Source organism: Belonocnema kinseyi, chromosome 5, assembly GCF_010883055.1.
Source record: "Belonocnema kinseyi isolate 2016_QV_RU_SX_M_011 chromosome 5, B_treatae_v1, whole genome shotgun sequence".
In the NCBI taxonomy this organism is placed as follows: Eukaryota; Metazoa; Arthropoda; class Insecta; order Hymenoptera; family Cynipidae; genus Belonocnema; species Belonocnema kinseyi.
Window position 1 is genome coordinate 77755166 of NC_046661.1, and position 17548 is coordinate 77772713.

The 17548-nt window shown below is 25.5% G+C and overlaps 1 protein-coding gene across 4 annotated transcripts in view; it reads right to left on the reverse strand.

Moving 5' to 3' along the window:
* Positions 1-17548, reverse strand: part of LOC117172298 (DNA-binding protein Ewg) — a 45549-nt gene that overhangs the window by 27562 nt on the left and 439 nt on the right. For 2 of the 4 annotated variants that reach the window (XM_033360064.1, XM_033360061.1), the window contains exons 2-3: positions 9339-9669; positions 2846-2970 (exon numbers count right to left, since the gene is read on the reverse strand). In XM_033360064.1, coding sequence (XP_033215955.1) covers positions 2846-2970; positions 9339-9516 — 303 coding nt within the window. In that variant the 5' untranslated portion in view covers positions 9517-9669. Of the gene's footprint in view, positions 1-2845; positions 2971-9338; positions 9670-17290; positions 17465-17548 lie in introns of those variants that run through there. The other 2 variants (XM_033360062.1, XM_033360063.1) reach the window with 2 other exon arrangements.

Consider the following 17548-nt stretch of genomic DNA (forward strand, 5'->3'; position numbering starts at 1 on the left):
TTGCCAAGAAATGACGAGTTTTTAACAAAATCAACTAAATAGTTGAATTTTGAACTAAAAAATATTAGTTTTCAACAAAACTGAGAATTTTAAATTAAAATGATGAATCTTCAACTAAAATAGATTAATTTTAAATAAAAAAATATAAATATTTTTTTAAAAACTTATCTTTCAACCAAGCAGTTTTATTTTCAACAAAAAAAAAATGAATTTTCAAACAAGAATACTAATTTTCTATAAAAAATACGATTTTTACGAATTTTGGAGAAAAAAAAAATTTTTGAACATAAAATGGAATAGTTAAATATACACTTAAAATTTAGTGTTCAACCAAACAGATGAGTTTTCGAGTAAAATAATAGAATATTAAATTGCATTAGTTACATTTTTGTCAGAAAAAAATAATTTTTAAACAAAAAACAACTAATTTACAAAGAAATTAATGAATTTTTAACTCAAATGTTCAACCTTTAACTGGAACAGTTGAGTTTTAAACAAACGCATTTTTTCTACTAAAATGATAACTATTCAACCAAATAAATTTTCAATGAAGTATTTCAATGTTCAACTAAAAAATTTCATAATTCAAAATTTTCACTAAAAGCATGAAGATTTTCAACTGAAATACAGGAATTTTAATTAAAAAAGATAGATGTTTAAAAAAAAAGAGTTTAATTCATTCAAGTAGTTTTATTTTTCAATAAAAAGCTGAATTTTCAACTAAAATTATGAATCTTTAACTAGAATAAATAAATTTTCAAGGAAAAAGATGAATTTTAAACTAAAAACCGAATAGTTCAGTTCTTAATTTCAAAAATCAATTTTCAGACAAAGAGATAAGTTTTTTAATCATATAATGGAATATTTAACTGGCCTAGTTACATTTTCTGTAAAAAAAAAAATAATCTTCAGCCAAAGGAAAAAAGAATTTTTGAGAAAATAGCGTATTTTGCAACCAAAAGATGAATTTTTAACTAAAATAATAAATCTATAACAAAAACAATTTTTAACAAAAGAGTTTCTTTCAAAAAGGTTCTTCTAAAAAGAAAACTGCGATCAAATTAATTAATTTTTCCATTCCAAAAAAGTGAATTATAAGCCAAAAACAAAGACTTCACTTTTTAATTAAAAACAGTTGATTCTCTACGAAAAAAGTGACTACTTTTTTTTGGTTAAAATTAATTTTTTAACTGTAAATTTTATTATTTTGCTTGAAATTCAACTACAATTGTTACAAAATTAAACAGTTTTTGTAGAAAATTCTTTTTTTTTTTAATTGAAAATTATTTCTCTTTAATAAAATTTGGACGAACAATGTTCCAATGTTCAAACTATTTAGTTGGAAATTTATGTATTTTGTCGAGAATCCTTTTTTTTCGTAGAAAATTAAAAATGTTATTATTTTGTCTGTAAATAATCAAAATGCCTATTTATTTATTGAATATTTTTTCGTTACCAGCTTTAATATTTGGTTCGAAATTGAATTATTGTGCTGAAAATTCAACCATTTTTTTCTCATTTATATTTATTGGTTAAAAATTCATCAGTTTTGTTGGAAATTCAACAATTTGATGGACATTTTTTTCTCTTACTTGACTAACAAATTTTGTTTTGTTGAAAATTGATCTGTTTTGTTGAACACTCATCTTTTTGATTTGAAAATTCATCTCTTGCTGTAGAAATTTCATCTTTTTTGTTAAAAAAGCAACATTTTGATTGGAAATTAAGTTTCTTTGGTTATCAATGAACTTTTTTGCTGAAAATTTAACTTTTTTTTTCTCACAAAGAAAATTCTTTTTTGGCTCTAAAATTTAACTATCTGGTAAAATATGTACATGTATTTTGTTGAAAATTTAACTGATTGGTTGTAAATTAAATTTAACCTTGAAAATTCATATTCCCATATTGAACATTCAAATGCTTGATAGAAAATCCATCTTTTTGGCTTAAAAATTCCACGATTTGGTAAAAAAAATTAAACTATTTAGGACAAAATTAAACAGTTTTGTAGAAAATTCTTTTTTTTTATCGAATATGAATTATTAATAAAAATTTACTTTACCATTTTTTATTGAAAATTAATCAAATAAAATTTTGAATAACATCATATCCTTTGTTCAAAATATTTAGTTGAAAAATTGTTTTGGTAGAAAATTCGTCTGTTTTGGTAGAAAAGAAATTAATTTCATTAAAAAAGAAAATGTATGATTGAAAATTACTCTGTTTGAGTTAGGTATTAAACTGTTTTGTTGAAAATTCGTCACTTTTGGTTATATCCAACTGTTTTTTATTTAAATTTGAACTATTTTTTCATTTAAATATCAACTATCAAATTTTTTCTTAAAAATTTGCATTTCCAGATAGAAAATGTAACTAGTTTGTAGGGAATTCATCACCTTGGCTTGAAGATTCAATAATCTTGAAGAAAACTCATTTTCGTTTTAGTTAAAATTTAACTATCGGTTTAAAATTAGTTCAAAATTGAATTTGATCAAAAACTTGTATTTTTTTCAACTTTTTTAAATTTTAAATCAAAACATTTTTTTGTGAGAAATAGTATTTCCAGGTTAAAAATTCAACTGTTTTGTCAAAATTAATGAATTTTGTTGAAAATATATGGTATTTGGTTGACCATTCGTATTTTTTTTAGTAGAAAATAAATTATTTTTAATAAAAAAAAAGCAGTTGTTTGAAAATTTAAGTATTTGGTTCAAAATTAAGCTGTTTTCAAAACATATTTTTGAAGACGAAAAAGTAAAAAAAGAATAGTGGCAATAAGCGGACAATTGTGAGAGAATAGTGTCTTTAGCGTCATTTTTTCTTCTTCAAAATTTTAATCACTTACTCTGAGTTTCCTCAGTAGTCTGTTTTGTTGTCTCTTCCGAATGCTGGGATTCGTCTCGAAACTGTGTGGTCGTTTCCTTTTCTTTGCGGAAACAATTGCCGCGGCAGCAGCAACTCCAACGGGTCCTGCGTGCAGGGTTTATTAAAAAGCCTCATTCCCAAAATTGGGAGTGGAAACAATGAAAAAGAAGTCACTTTCTACCAATGCAAATTTCAAACGTTTTCAAAAAAAAAAAAAAAAAAAAAAAATTCTAAAAGGATGGACAAAAAAACAAAGTTACAATTTCTTGTCCCAGAAACCTTGAAATAAAAAGAATCTCGAAAGAATCAAATTAACTTTGCATTGGTAAAGTGAAGAAAAAAAGAAGATTTTTCTTCCTTTCATGTTTGATTCAAATACGCAAGCAACAGTAAAAATGCAAATAGCGTGCGGAGAATCTAAAAGTAAATTATTCGTTTTATTTACCTTCTAATTATTCTTTAAAAACAAAAAAATGCAAATTAGTGATATAAATAGAAGAAAAAAAAGTTACTTTTAGATTCTTACTAAAATTTTACAAGTACATATCTAATATATTTGAACATTTCTGTTAACTAATATTCATCTACCAACATTATTTTCTATGAAAGAATCGAGTTATTATTAGATTCAATTTCTTTTCAAGCAGATATCAAGCGTCGAGACACTTTTTTTTGTTTTAAATATAAGTATATACAAACAAATTATGAATCCAAAACACAGTAAATAAAACAACTAATTATAATATAGGATTAAGTTTAAGTCCAAACAAACAGAAATATAAAGGGTGATTTCCTCTTTTTTTTAGGTAGAAAACAAAAATAATTGATAGAGAGAGGGTTTAACTTGGTTATTATCTCATGTGAAATTTGTACATAAGATAGTTTGGTTAGAAATTATGTTTCTTGTAATTTTCTTTAGATTATATCTTAATTTCTAATTAACGTTATATCTGATTTTTAATGAAATACAGAAAACGAAGCTTAAAACGAGAATGAAATAATTTAATTATCAAAACATGAGCTACGCACGTTCTACTAAGGAAATCATTTTTGCAAATTAATTTTCTCGGTGAAAGAAATACCAGATTATTGCAAGTTAATTTTGCATGCATTTTTCATTGATTTAACCCATTTTATTTTTCAGGTTTCAGAGCATTTTGTAAATAATGGATCAAACTCAAGTCGAAAGTTCCCAATTTTGAAAGAATTTAGAAGTGCCGGAATTTAAAAGAAACCATTTTTAATTTTAGAATTTTAAAGCGCCCAAAAGACAGAAAATTCGAAACCTCATCAATTCTAACAGCCTATCAATTCTCAGGTTTAATTTGTTTTAAAAACTTTCAATTTTTTTTCTCGAATTCAAATTCTAAATACAACTTAATCAAACTTTCTTTCTTTTGTCCCAGGTAAGTAATAACAATGAAAATCGCTCTGAATCCCATTTTTGAACCTCGAGAAAGAAGTTAGGAAAATAAAAAAAAATATTAAAAAGAATAAAGTATCAAACAACAAAAGTCAGTTCGTTTTTTTTTAGTTTAAAGAGTGAAGCAAACAAAGGATTAAAAAGAGAGAAATTTGCGTTAAAGAATAGGAAATTCGTGAAATGTACAAAATAAATATAAATATTATCACGGTAAAAGTGCATCTATAACTAACAAAATAAATTTTTCGAAACTTCATCCATTTGCAAAATAAAATAAATAATTCTGAATCATTTATAATTTACCTTTCAGTTTAAAATTGATTATTTTAATTCATTAATGTGAATTAAATTCGTTCTTTTTTTATTATTTGAAATAAAAAGAGGAACGGAGGAAAACTGAATTATATAATTGTCATAAAAATAATGAATAATTAGTAGGAAATTAAAATTTTGATTTTTTTTATAAAGAAAAGGAAAAATCAGAGTGGCCACTCTCAAGAAAAAATTCACGGGTTTGAAACCTTGTTCTGGTGAAATTTTCCAGTTTAAAATATCGAATAAATTCTAATTCGAAGGCAGTAATAGACAATTGATTAAAAAAAAGGATACTCACAGCTATTCAGATAATTTCTATTTTTTTTAAAATAACTATAATAGAAATTGTAATTCTTAAAATTATGACTTGCTTTATAAAATATTTTATTTGTTTATTATATTTATGGTATCTTTTCAGTTTAAATTTATAAAAAAAAGGATTCGTTGATCCACTGGAAAAAATTAACATTCAATTCATAATTCAATATCTCTGAAAATAGATTTTACTAGCCAATGATAAATTATAATTTACCATTTTGGAAATATTTGAAATTAATAAAGATGACAGAAGATTTCACAGATTCTTAAAATCATAGAAAAAAGGTTCATATAGCAAGTGCTTCTTTCAATAAATGCATACAAAATATCATGAAAAATTGAAAGCACTTTAAATTCAGGGTGACCACAGGTCAGAGAAAACCTGGAAATTCGGGGAAAGTCAAGGAATTTTGTTGGTCAGAAAAGGCAGGGATTTTGAAAAAAAACAAACAATAACAGAAAAAAATCCAAGGAATTTTCAAAAGCTTTAAAACGTTTCAAGGGATTTCATAAAATTTTAAAGGATTAAAATTTTTTCGGGTATTTAAAAATATTCCGGAGAATTTTCAATAGATTTAAATAATTTAAGAGATTTCAAACGAATTCATAGTATTTTTAAAACATCTAAGGAATTATAAAGAGATTTCAAAGAATTCGAAATATTTTAGGGTATTTAAAAAGATTCCAAAGCGTTTTCATGAGATTTACAATTTTTTAAAGTAATTTCTAAGAATTTAACAATATTTTAATGAATATCCAAAATTTCATTTACTACAAGAATTCAGGAATTTCTTAGGATTTCAAAGACTTCAAAATATTTCAAGGTATTTCCAAAGATTTTAGAACTGTTTGAAAGATTCCAAATAAATTTAAGGATTTTAGAGAAATTGTTTTATATACCAAAAAAATGCAAGAAATTAAAAAATTGCAAGGTATTTTATAAGATTTTACAGGGTTTGAAATATCTCAGGGTACTTTTAATATATTTCAATAAACTAAAGAGATGAAAAGAGGTTATTTTTTAAAATTCCAAGTAATTCAAATGGGTTTTAATATTTTAAGGTGATTTAATGGGATTTCAAAAGATTTGAAATATTTTAGGATATTTTAAAAGATTAAAAAGATTACAATATATTTAAAAAGATTCTAAGAGATTTTATATACTTTCCGAGGATTTCATTGATTTAAAAACCTATACAAGTATTACAAAGAAATTTTAAGTTTCATAGAAATAAAAATTTTAAATCAGGATTGTGAAATGCAATCGTTTAAAATTATTTTTTTCAATTTTTTGGAAATTTTACATTTCCTGGAAAAAATTCCTCGAACAATTCCAGGTACCTCAAGATTTTCAGATTTCCCGAGTTTATTATAATTCGTTTAGAACGCTTAAAATTACAATTTTAATTTAAAAAATAATATTAATATTAACCAAAAGATTAGATAATTATTAGGATTATTATTCAATCAAAAAATAAACGCATTTTCAACCAAATTAATTTTCAAATAAAAAATATGAATTCTCTATGAAAAATATAACAGTAGATATTAAAAAAAATTCTTTTAGATCACAAAATTGTTGAATTAAACTAAAGAAGCTGAATTCTTCGCAAAATAGTTCAATTTTCAACAAGAGGTAAATCTTCAAAAAACAAAAAAATGTTTTAAAAAATAGTTCAAGCTTAAACCAATTATAGTTTAATTTTCAATGAAAAAAACTAATTTTTTAACAAGAATAATTTTCTTCCAAAAAAAGGCGAATTTTTAACAAAATATATGAATTTTGCACTAAAATCTTTTAATTTTGAACCAAAAATGGAATTAATAAATTATCAGTTAAAAAGATTAGATTTCAAACAAACAGAAATTAATTTTCAACAAAAAATATAAAAATCCAAATGAAGTGAAACAATATAAACATCTTCATTGAATTCAGTAAATTTAAAATGAGCATAGAAACATTTAAGGGAATTCACAAGAATTGAATAAAATTTTTTTTTGAATTTTAAAGATTGAAAAAGAATTTGGTATTTTAGCCCTTTTTTTTAAATGTTGGAAATTCTTGTATTCTTTTGAAATCTCTATGAAAGTTGGATGAAACATTTGTGAAATCTTTCTAAAATATTTTGTATTCACTTGAAATCGTTGCAATTCTTTAAATTGCTTTTTTAATCTTTTTAAATTTTTGTTAAAAAATTGGTAAAATCTTTGAAACCTTTGTGAAATAATTCGAAATAGTTCTTCAAATCTTCTGAAATCCTTAGGAATTTTTTGAAATATTTGTGAAATGCTCGAATATGTAAAATCTTCCAAATGTTTTAAAATCCGGTGTACTGTAGCCTTTTTAGAATCTTTGAATTTGAAATCTTTATGAAATTGTTATGAAATATTTTGTATTCATTTGAAAACATTAAAATATTTTAAATCTTGCGAAATATTTGAAAAATTGTGAAATCGTTCTTTAATTTTGGTTTGTGAAATATAAATTTATTGAAACCTTTTGAATACCAGGGTGGCCGTTTTAATCGAAGAAAAAAATTCCCGGTCATTTCACGGCTTTTTCCAAGTTCCCAAACATTTTTCACGGTCAATGAAATTTTAAAAAATCGACTTTTTGCATTTAAAGCAATAAACAATAAACAATAAAAAACAAATTAAATTTACACGTATGAAATGGAAGGTACTAACACTTTATAATTGCAAATTTTTTAATGAAATGCAGATTAACTGCAAAATTTAGAACTTTTATAAATTATAGAGTTCAAAGATTCAGATTAAATTCCAAAAATATAAATCTACGTTAACATTTTCAATACTCTAAATTAAAGAATCGAGCAATGAACTTAAAATTTTTCAAAATTATATAATTTTTTAGTTATTTTTAAGTTAGACAAATTAAAAAAATCAATTTTTTTTTAATTTAACAATTTTTTAAATGATAAAAGTTAAATTATTTTCATTTCATATTTGTAGAATTTAAAACAAAATTCAGATTTTTGCAGATTTTGAAAAATTATTGTAACAGAAAATTTAAAAAGATTTTAAGAGATTTCCATAATGATCGAAACAGAACCTGGAAGATGTTAAGGAGTTTTAGGAAAAAATCGGTTAATAATATGTGTTCAATTGCTATTTATACATAAAAATTTAACAATTTCACTTACAAATGAAACATTTTTTTAACAGAACGATTCAAATTGTAACGCTAAAAGTTGAAAATCTCTTCGAAATTCTACAGATTGAAAGCTTTCTATGTAAAACAATTCAGTTTCAAATTGTTTACTGTTACATATATTAGTGTTCAACTTACTCGTCTTAAATGAACAGTGAAATTTTTAATGGCTAAGAAAACTAACAAAAATAATATATTAATCAATTTTTTTAGTCAATTTAATATAAAAAATAATATAAAGGAAGACCTAAAACTTTTAATTAAAAATATTTTATTGATGAATCATTAAAATTGTTCTTTAAAAATAAAATTATCGGAATAAATGATATTATATCGTATTAAGGCTTTCGAATTCAAACAGTTACAATCGGGAAATTCTCAAATTTTGAACGGATTTAGAATCATTTTTTCAAATCAATTACTGTTCAGTTTTTTATACTTTAATTATTTACGAAACTGTTAAAATCAAACTTGGACAAATTGTTCTTCTGAAAATTCGTAAAATTCACGGCCAAGGAATAAATTCACTGTCATTTCCCGGTCCAGCAGCCACCCTGAATACGCTTTTTAAAACTTTTAAAATTCTTGAAATCTTTTGAAATCCTTATGAATTCTTTGAAATTTTCTAAAACCTTTTAAAACCGTTTAAATTCTTTGAAATGCCTTGAAATCTTTAAAAAGTTAAAAAATATTTCGAAAAATATTTAAGATATTTATGAAATATTTGAAATCTTGTCTGCCACCTTTGAAATATTATTTCATATTATTTCAATAGCTCTATTTTGCTAATTACTTCGCAAAAACTAATTTTACTATACAGGTAAGTGTATTAGAAAAATAGTTTTAAATTGTTAGGAACTTCAAGTGAAGTGAAAATACCTAATAAAAGCTTTGAATTATTTTGTAACCTTTTGAAATCTGTTGTAAACAAAAAAATACCTTAAAATCTTAAAAATCCCTTCAAATGATTGAAATCCATCATAGCCTGGAATCGAAAAGAATAAAGGGTAATTTCAAAAGAAATTAAAGTGGAAAAATGAAGGTTTGCAGCCACCCTGATTAAAAAAATGCAATGGGGCCACCCTGGAGGATTGTTTAAACAGAGTGAAAGGTGTCACCGATGCTTGAAGCGATAACTCGATGTGTCGATCTTACAGCCTTCAATGGACTTTCTCTCGGTCGTAAAATGAGAATGATTAGAACGCAAGTAACTCAAAAGATGAAAAGCAAAAAAATGGAAATCACCATTAGCGTGTTTGATTTGCCAACCTGCAGCGGCGAGTTGGGCCGTTACGTCATCATCCATGGCCGCTGATAAGAGGTCGCCCTCTTCGTAGCCCTCGGAGCCGCTGGTTGGCTCGTCATCATCATCATCGGAGATCCGATCTTGTCGGTCTGAATCTATGTTCTGCATGGACGTCATCTTTGCCTTTTACTTTAATCAATTAACAGCTACCTGTTTTTCCCTCTTATTTTGTGATTGTTGTTATTGTCACCTTCTCTTTAATCACTAGCCGAATTAGTTGAAGGTGAAGCGAGCTTCAGTGTCTCGTTTCTTCACTTACATCACTTTCACCTAAAACAAAAGTGCAATGCTTCATTAAATTACTCCAGAGATTCGTCACAGTGGTTTAGTAGTTCTGTCGCAGGGAAAATAGAGGCATTTTACTTCGAAAAAAGGGGGATTTTTTTTCTTTTTAAAATATCTATATACCTTAATGGCTATAAATATTTATCAAATACGTCTTTGGTTTGATAGGAAACTATACATTTTATTAACAGGGTGACAACAATTCGGCGGACGATTTCAAATGCCCGGTCAAGTTTTTCAATTTTCCTGGTAAAAGAAAAGTTAACATATTTATATTTGTCGCATAACGCAAACATTTATTTTAAATCATGACGCGTTCATTCTAAACAGCCTTTAACACAACAGAGCAAGAAATTACAAAATATGTAAATGAATTTTCAAATAAAATTATGAATCTTCAACTGGAACAGTGTATGATTTTTCAACGAAAATTATGAATATTTAACTGAAACACTGGAATTTTTAACCAAAAAGATTTATCCTTAAACATTAAGGTTAATTTTCAAACAAAAAATTAATTTTCTATAAAAAAAAACACAATTTTTCAAGAAAATACATGAATTTTAATGCAATAGTTGAATTTGCAACCAAATGGAACAGTTTCATGTGAGGTAGAAAAACTTCTTGTTCGATTTGAAACATTTTTAAGAAAAAATGTTTAATTTTCGCACACTCCTGATTTGAAGTTGTCTAATGTAAACATGTTAACAAAACTGTATAAAAATATTGCGATTAATCTTTTCTACCAGCATTTTTTCAGAGAAAAAGTACTTTCTTCTGTTTCAGTTAGCTTGAAATAATCCTAAAGAATCTTCAATGTGGACAGATAGACCATCGTAATTTCTTATAATTACCAATTTTTAAAACATTTAATTTGTCAGGTTGTCTACTCAAATCCTGGAAAATATTCCTCGGACAATTCCAGGTACCTCAAGATTTTCAGATTTCCCGAGTTTATTATAAGTAGTTTAAAACGCTTTTAATTACAATTTTAATTTAAGAAATAATATTAACTAAAAGATTAGATAACACAGGCCAACAATTCTCAGAATCAGAGACCAGACCTACTATACCCGAAGGTTTTTGCTGCGCTGAATCCGAATCTGACCTCAGAAACAAGACTTTAGCTTTTAAAATTTAAACTCTAGTTGAATTTCTTATTTTCTTATATTTTTCTTAAATAAATAATCCTTATAATTAACAATGTTTTAATTGCTTGAATTTGGGAATTTTCTAGTTCGAATATTTTATAATTCGGCAATTTTCTTTCTTTATTATTAAGTAATGTAATAAAACTGTTCGGAAATTTTCCAATTCGGGATTTTTCAGTCGTTCCAAATTGCCGATCATTTCCTGTTTCGCATAAATTTTGGACGGTCATTAATAATTCTTAACGTTCACCATTTTTAATTTGAATCAATACAAACTAAACTACAAATTTAAGCGCTTAAAGTGGAATTGTTTTGAAGTTTAAGCTTCTAAAATTGAAGCTTAAAATGTTATATTTAAACGCTTCATAACTTAGGACCAAAAATTCGGCTTTCAAATTTTTGGTTATCGACCCCCTTCACCCTCCAACTTCTGTAAATTTGTAAATTATTGAAGATATTTTTCTTCTGAATTAATTATTTATATTCGAGAGGTCACAAGTTTACAAGAACTTTAAAAATAACTTTCAATTGGATGAACAATTATTTTTAATCTGTAAATCGTGAAGTTATTATTTTCGGGATAAATGAAAACGATGTTTTGTTTAAGATATTTGCTAATTTTTAAAAACCATTTTAATTTGTGTAAACAAGTTTGTAACCCTATAAATCGCGAACAATTAATATTTTCTGAAATTTATGTCACAGATAATGAATTTTAAGAGTGAGGTTTCTTGGGAAACACAGTTTGAAATTATTTAAACAAATATAACTTGCTTCTTTTCATAGAAAAGACGCAGAAAATTCTAGCTTGAAAAATTATTACTTTAAAAAAAATGAGGGTATAAGTTCTGAAATAAGAAAATACAGCACAATAAATATCAATCTTAACATTCATTAACTGCATCATTAATTCCATAAAATAGTAATTTTTCAAGATTTACCAGTGAAAGATATTCTTTAAACAAATGAAAATTAATAAATAAGTGTAAACTGTCTATCGCCCGCAATACCACTCTTATCATTCATTAACTGCGTCATTGATTCCATAAAATAGAAACATTTAGAGATTTATAGGTGAAAGGAATTGTTTAAACCAATGAAAATTTATGAGATAATTGCCACATTTGCTCATTTTCGCCATTAACTAGAGAAAATAAGTTTTTTATGATTGACAGGAAAAAAATTGTTTCAACAAATGAGTATTGTTCAAATATTTGCCCATTTCTTAATCCAGAAATATTATTCTTGAAATTTATCAATTGTAATCTTTGCTATCATTTTCAATTATATAAATTGAAGAATAAATTAGTATATTTGTAAATGTTCAAAAGTATATTGTGTAAAGCAATTTTAAGTTATAAACATTAAAAACGGAACAATAAATTTTTTTACTAAATATTTTTTAAGTTAGAAGTTAAATTATTTTTATTTAAATAATTTCAAATAAGTAATTGTTCAGGTGTTCAAAATTCAACACTTTCAATTACAAATAATACTTTTTTTAAAAGAAAACAATTAAAATTGTAACAATTAATCTTTAAAATAATTATTTTTTAATATTTGGTTTATAATTGCTTATTTTAATTAACAGTTAAATATTGATAAATATGTAAAAATTAGACTTTTTTAATTAAAATGTTTGAAAATGGTTAAAAGTACAAAATTTTGAAATTACGCATTAAAAACTAAATGGTTTCATACCATAAAAAGATAACAATTTCCAACTAAAAACACCAACTTAATTCATAATTGTTAAAAGATTCTAAATTTTTTCTTCAATTTTACAACGATTTTTGTGGAAAAATGTCACTTTCCAGTTTCAAAAAAACTAACACAACCTAAAATTTGCAAAAATTTCAAGTTATTTTTGAAATTTTCTAATCTTATATTCTAATTCTCAATTAAAACTAAACAATCTTCTATGATGAGAGACAGAACATCGTAATTTATGAAAGATAATTTCGAAAATATTTAATTTATATTCGTAGATTCAACGAAAAAATAAGTTCTATTTAAATCCTAAATAGTTTAGTATGAAATTATTCAAATTAAAAAAGTTAAATTTAAAAAAATAATTTTGTGAGTTTAAAAGGCCTTCACAACCAGCGATAGGATATTTTAGTTTGCAATCGAATAATTTTTTAGATGCAAAACTGGCATAATCTTAATTAGTAAATTTTTATAATTAAAAACTTTTCAATTTTAAAAAGTTAAGATTCAAAGTTCTACGACCTTGAGAAGTTTCAATTTCCAATATTTATATTTGAAAGGTATCTAATTTTGAACTTTTTCTTGGAATACTTCAATTTTTTAAATTTATTATTGAAGAGTTTTCAATTTTAACGATTTGATTTTTTTGGAATATGTAGTTTAATTTGGAGGAACGTAATGTAAGGTAAAATTTTATTTTATTTTTTAATACTGCTGTACCGAAAAATTATATTTATGAAAAATACTTTTACTGCAATATGTATTTGACTTTCCAAGAATTTTTTATGCAATAAAAATCTAAATTTGTTAAAATTTACAATAGAATTCTATTTTTATGCTTTTAAATTTTGAATGAATTTAATTTTCATCAGCTTTCGAATTAATGTTATTTAACATTTCTGGACATTTGCAAATTTTCAAAATGATTCCAAATTCAAAAAGTTTTCAATTTAAAATTATTTATCTAATCAAGAACGAAAATATTGTTGTAAAACATAATATTTTTTAATGTTTAAGATGTCTACAATTATTATTTGAATTGAAAATAATAATTTAAAAAAATGTTAATCCAAAAATATATTTGTTTAAATTACTGTTATTTTAAATTCAAACGATAATTGTTTAAGCTTTAAACATTAAAAAAAATATTTTGTTACAAAAAATATTTGATTATATTTTTAATAAATAATTTTCATTATTCCTTATCCCCCAATAAAATACGAAATTGCAACATTTTTAATTTATGTCCATAACATTGATTTTTTAAAACTAAGTTTAAATGCTGTTCTTGGACTATTTTCAAAGTCAAAAATATTTAGTTTTGAAGATTCTGAATGCCTGATTTATTCTAAATAATTACTCAAAAAAACTCAAAACTCAAATTGGAAAATCGTATGGTTTAGTCTCCTAATTAATAAGCAACAGTCGTTAATTTTGTCATTAACTTTATAAAATAATAACTTTCAACGATTTACAGAGATAAAATTGTTTAAACGTTGCAGTTAAATTGCAAAATTTTTTTCATACATTAAACAGTTCAAAGATTCCTGGTTAAAAACATAAACCCACGCAATCATTTTCAATGATTTAAAATAAGCCATTTTAAATTCTAAACATTAAAAACTGAACAAATGACTTTTTTTTACTGAATACTTTTATAAATAGAAGTTAAATTCATTTTGAGATGTAAAACGAACTATTGCATTTCCAAATATCCTTTAGTCAAACAGAAAAGAGGAAAATGGGGGGATGTTTTTCGAGAATAGGCGAAAAAGAAAAGTTAAAAAAAGGGGAGAAACGCAGGGGAAAGACGGCATCCTGCATGTGCGTTGAAAATAGAAAAACCTTCTTGGGGGATGCTTCCTAATTAAAATTCTGGCAAAAGCATTCCTGTTTCGGTTGAGTCATAACGTCGAATCCCTACATCTGTCCCGCACCCCAATAATTTCCCCCTCAGCCCCACGTCCCATTTTTAACGTTCTACTACACGGTCAGCTGACTAAGACAGATGTGACTAGAGGACACTGAACCTTGTCTAAATTCAGACAGAATCTATTTAATAATATTTCATATTTGTGCATACTATTTATTTTAATATTCAATACTGTAATACGAAATGAAAATTTAATTAAAATTTTTAAATATAAAGCTGAAATTTTCTAAAATTAATTTGTTGAAGGGGCTTTCATTTAAATTGATTAAAATATAAATAATATTTACAATGCGGAAACGTTCAAAATAAGAATGCTTTACTTTTGTTAATTTTTGAGTCGTTGGGTGACAAAACTAAGACTGGAGTAATTTATTAATCGATCCATTTTATGCACTGTCGAGCACAAATATAGAATATCGATAATTTAAATTTTAAATAGGAAAATGCAGGCCAAGGAGATTTGAAATCTAACAATATTAAATAATTTTAAACTAAAATGTTTTGTTCGAATGTTTGATATTATAAATTACAATTTCATATTTACTTTGAAACTTATACCATTTAAATTTGAAAGCGTACAATTTTTGAAAATTCCAAACTTATTAAATTTCCGAAATTATGAGTTTTGTATATAAAAGATTGCAAAAAAATCATTAAAAATTATTGAAATTTTTAACTATAAACATTCCAACTTAATTTTGAATTGTATATCTTCAAAGCTGAACTACTAAAAAATATTCAAAAATACATACCTTTAAAATATAAGTCTTGAAAATTGAAGAATTTTGAATTGTAACTCTTTAAGGTCGTAGAACTTTGAATTTTAAATCTTTAAAATTGAAAAGTTTTAATTATGAAAATTTACTATAACACTTTATGCCAGCTTTAAGTTTTACAACTAAAAGTTCTGTAATTTCAAAAATTTTCTAAATTATAAAAAAAAAAACATTTAAAATTACATCTTTCTAAATTATACACATTTACATAAAAAAAAGAATTTCCAACCAAACAGTATAATTTTTAATCAGAAATGGATTATTAATTAAATATCTGAATGTGAAAACATTTTAATAAGTAGTTTAACTTTTAACAAAAAAAGACAAATTTTAAACGAAAACGCCGAATTTTTAATTACAATAAAAAATAATAATAAATTAATTTTCAATCAAAAATGGAATTGTTAAATTTTCATTTGGAAATTTTCTATAAAAAAGGATGAATTTTCAATAAAATTCAATAATTGTCAACTAAAAAAGATGAATGTTTAACCAAACATGCAGTGGTTAAATCTTCAGTTAAAAAATTAATTCTCGAAAAAAACTTCTTAGAAAATATAAAAAATTTTAAACCAAGAAATGAATTTTCAACCATAATGATGAGAACCCAGTAAAAAATTAATTTTGAACCAAATAGTCGAATTTTCGAAAAAAAAGATGAATATTAGTTTTTTAAACAAACAAAATAACGAATTTTGTACAGCATATATAAATTTTTAACTAAAAAGGATAAATTTTCAAGAAAGGACATGAATTTTTGAGTAAAAGAGATTAATTAAAAAAATTTATAATTATATTTGCAGTAATTTTTTTATTTCGATCAATAAATTTTTTTTTTATTAAATTCACATTTTTCACCAAAGAAGTTACTCTTGAACAAAATACATGACTTTTTAACTAAAAAAAAAAAGATAATTTTTCTACCAAAAATGGAACAGTTTAATTTTTAGTTACAAAATTAATTTTTAACTGAAACAAAAACGATTTTTCAGAAAATAGTTCAATTTTCAACAAAAAAGGTTTTTGAAAAAATAAAAACGATTAAGAATTAAACAACAAAAAAATGAATAAAAAAATAGTTCCATTTTCAACTAAATCAACCAAAATATATTAATTTTGAAATAGATTGATGATTTTAACAAAAAAGATGCAATTTTTACCAAAATAGATAAATTTTCAACCCATAACAATGATATTAAACTAAACTGATGAATTTTCAAAAAAATTATTTCTTTTTATTCTTGATCTAATAGAGTTTAGAAAGACATTTAAAAATAAGAACAAATCATACCACAACATTTAGTATCATCTCCTAATAGAGAACGACATACTTTATTTTTCGCTACAGAAGCGGAAAAAAAACAAAAAATATTCTTATATTGTCAAAACGCACGTGGTAATTCTCAACTCTGCCGGTATTACGGGTTATTACCGGTATTACCAAGTTGAAGATGCAAGCGCTAAAGTTAACTGCTGGGTGGGGCAAAATGGGGGAGGGATGGAAAGGGGAAACCACCAGAAGGGGGAATGAGGAGAAGTAATCGAAGCCTTTTTTACCCCCTTCTAAATTATCTCTCTCTCTCTCTCTTACTTTATACAACAAACAGAGTTAAATGCTAATACACACAAAAAATCAAAGCAAAACGAAATAAATCCGATTTAAAAAGCCGACCGCCATAATCAACTGAAGTCTGAACTAGAAGAGATAAAATACACCTCCCATTTCCAGGGGAAGGTTCTCAATCTCTATCCTTTTAAAGGGGCCCCGAAGTAAACCTAGAGCTGCCCGGAGGTCCCCGTCGATGCCCGAAAAGCACCCTCTAAGCCTCCTCCTGGGAAAACTCATCCCGCACGTCCATCTTCTCTCCTTCCGAGAAATTCACCTAGGAGAGGGAAAAGATGACAAACCTTGAACGGACACAACGTGCTCTTAGCGAAAATGCGCAGGGCAAATCGCAAAAGTCGAGAATCCGCAAGGCTCATGACCGAGGGCGGCGTGGAGCAGGCCCAGTGAAAATCGCGAGTTGCGTACGCACCTTTGGTCTCTTTCGTCGTCTCGTTGGCAGAAGTCGGTCGCTCAAGTCCCGGTCGGCATCCAAGTCTCGTTTCTTTATTCTCCGGTCGCACAAAAAGCCTGCTTTCCTGTCCTCACTCCGCGAATCTACCACGCCCCGGTCACCCGGAGTCCGCACACAATTCACAAGTGTTGTATAACCGCGATTTGTGGTCATCGATACTCAGCGCGAAGACCTGGTGCGCGATACCTCGGGGAAGACGTTCACGAGTCCCGAGTG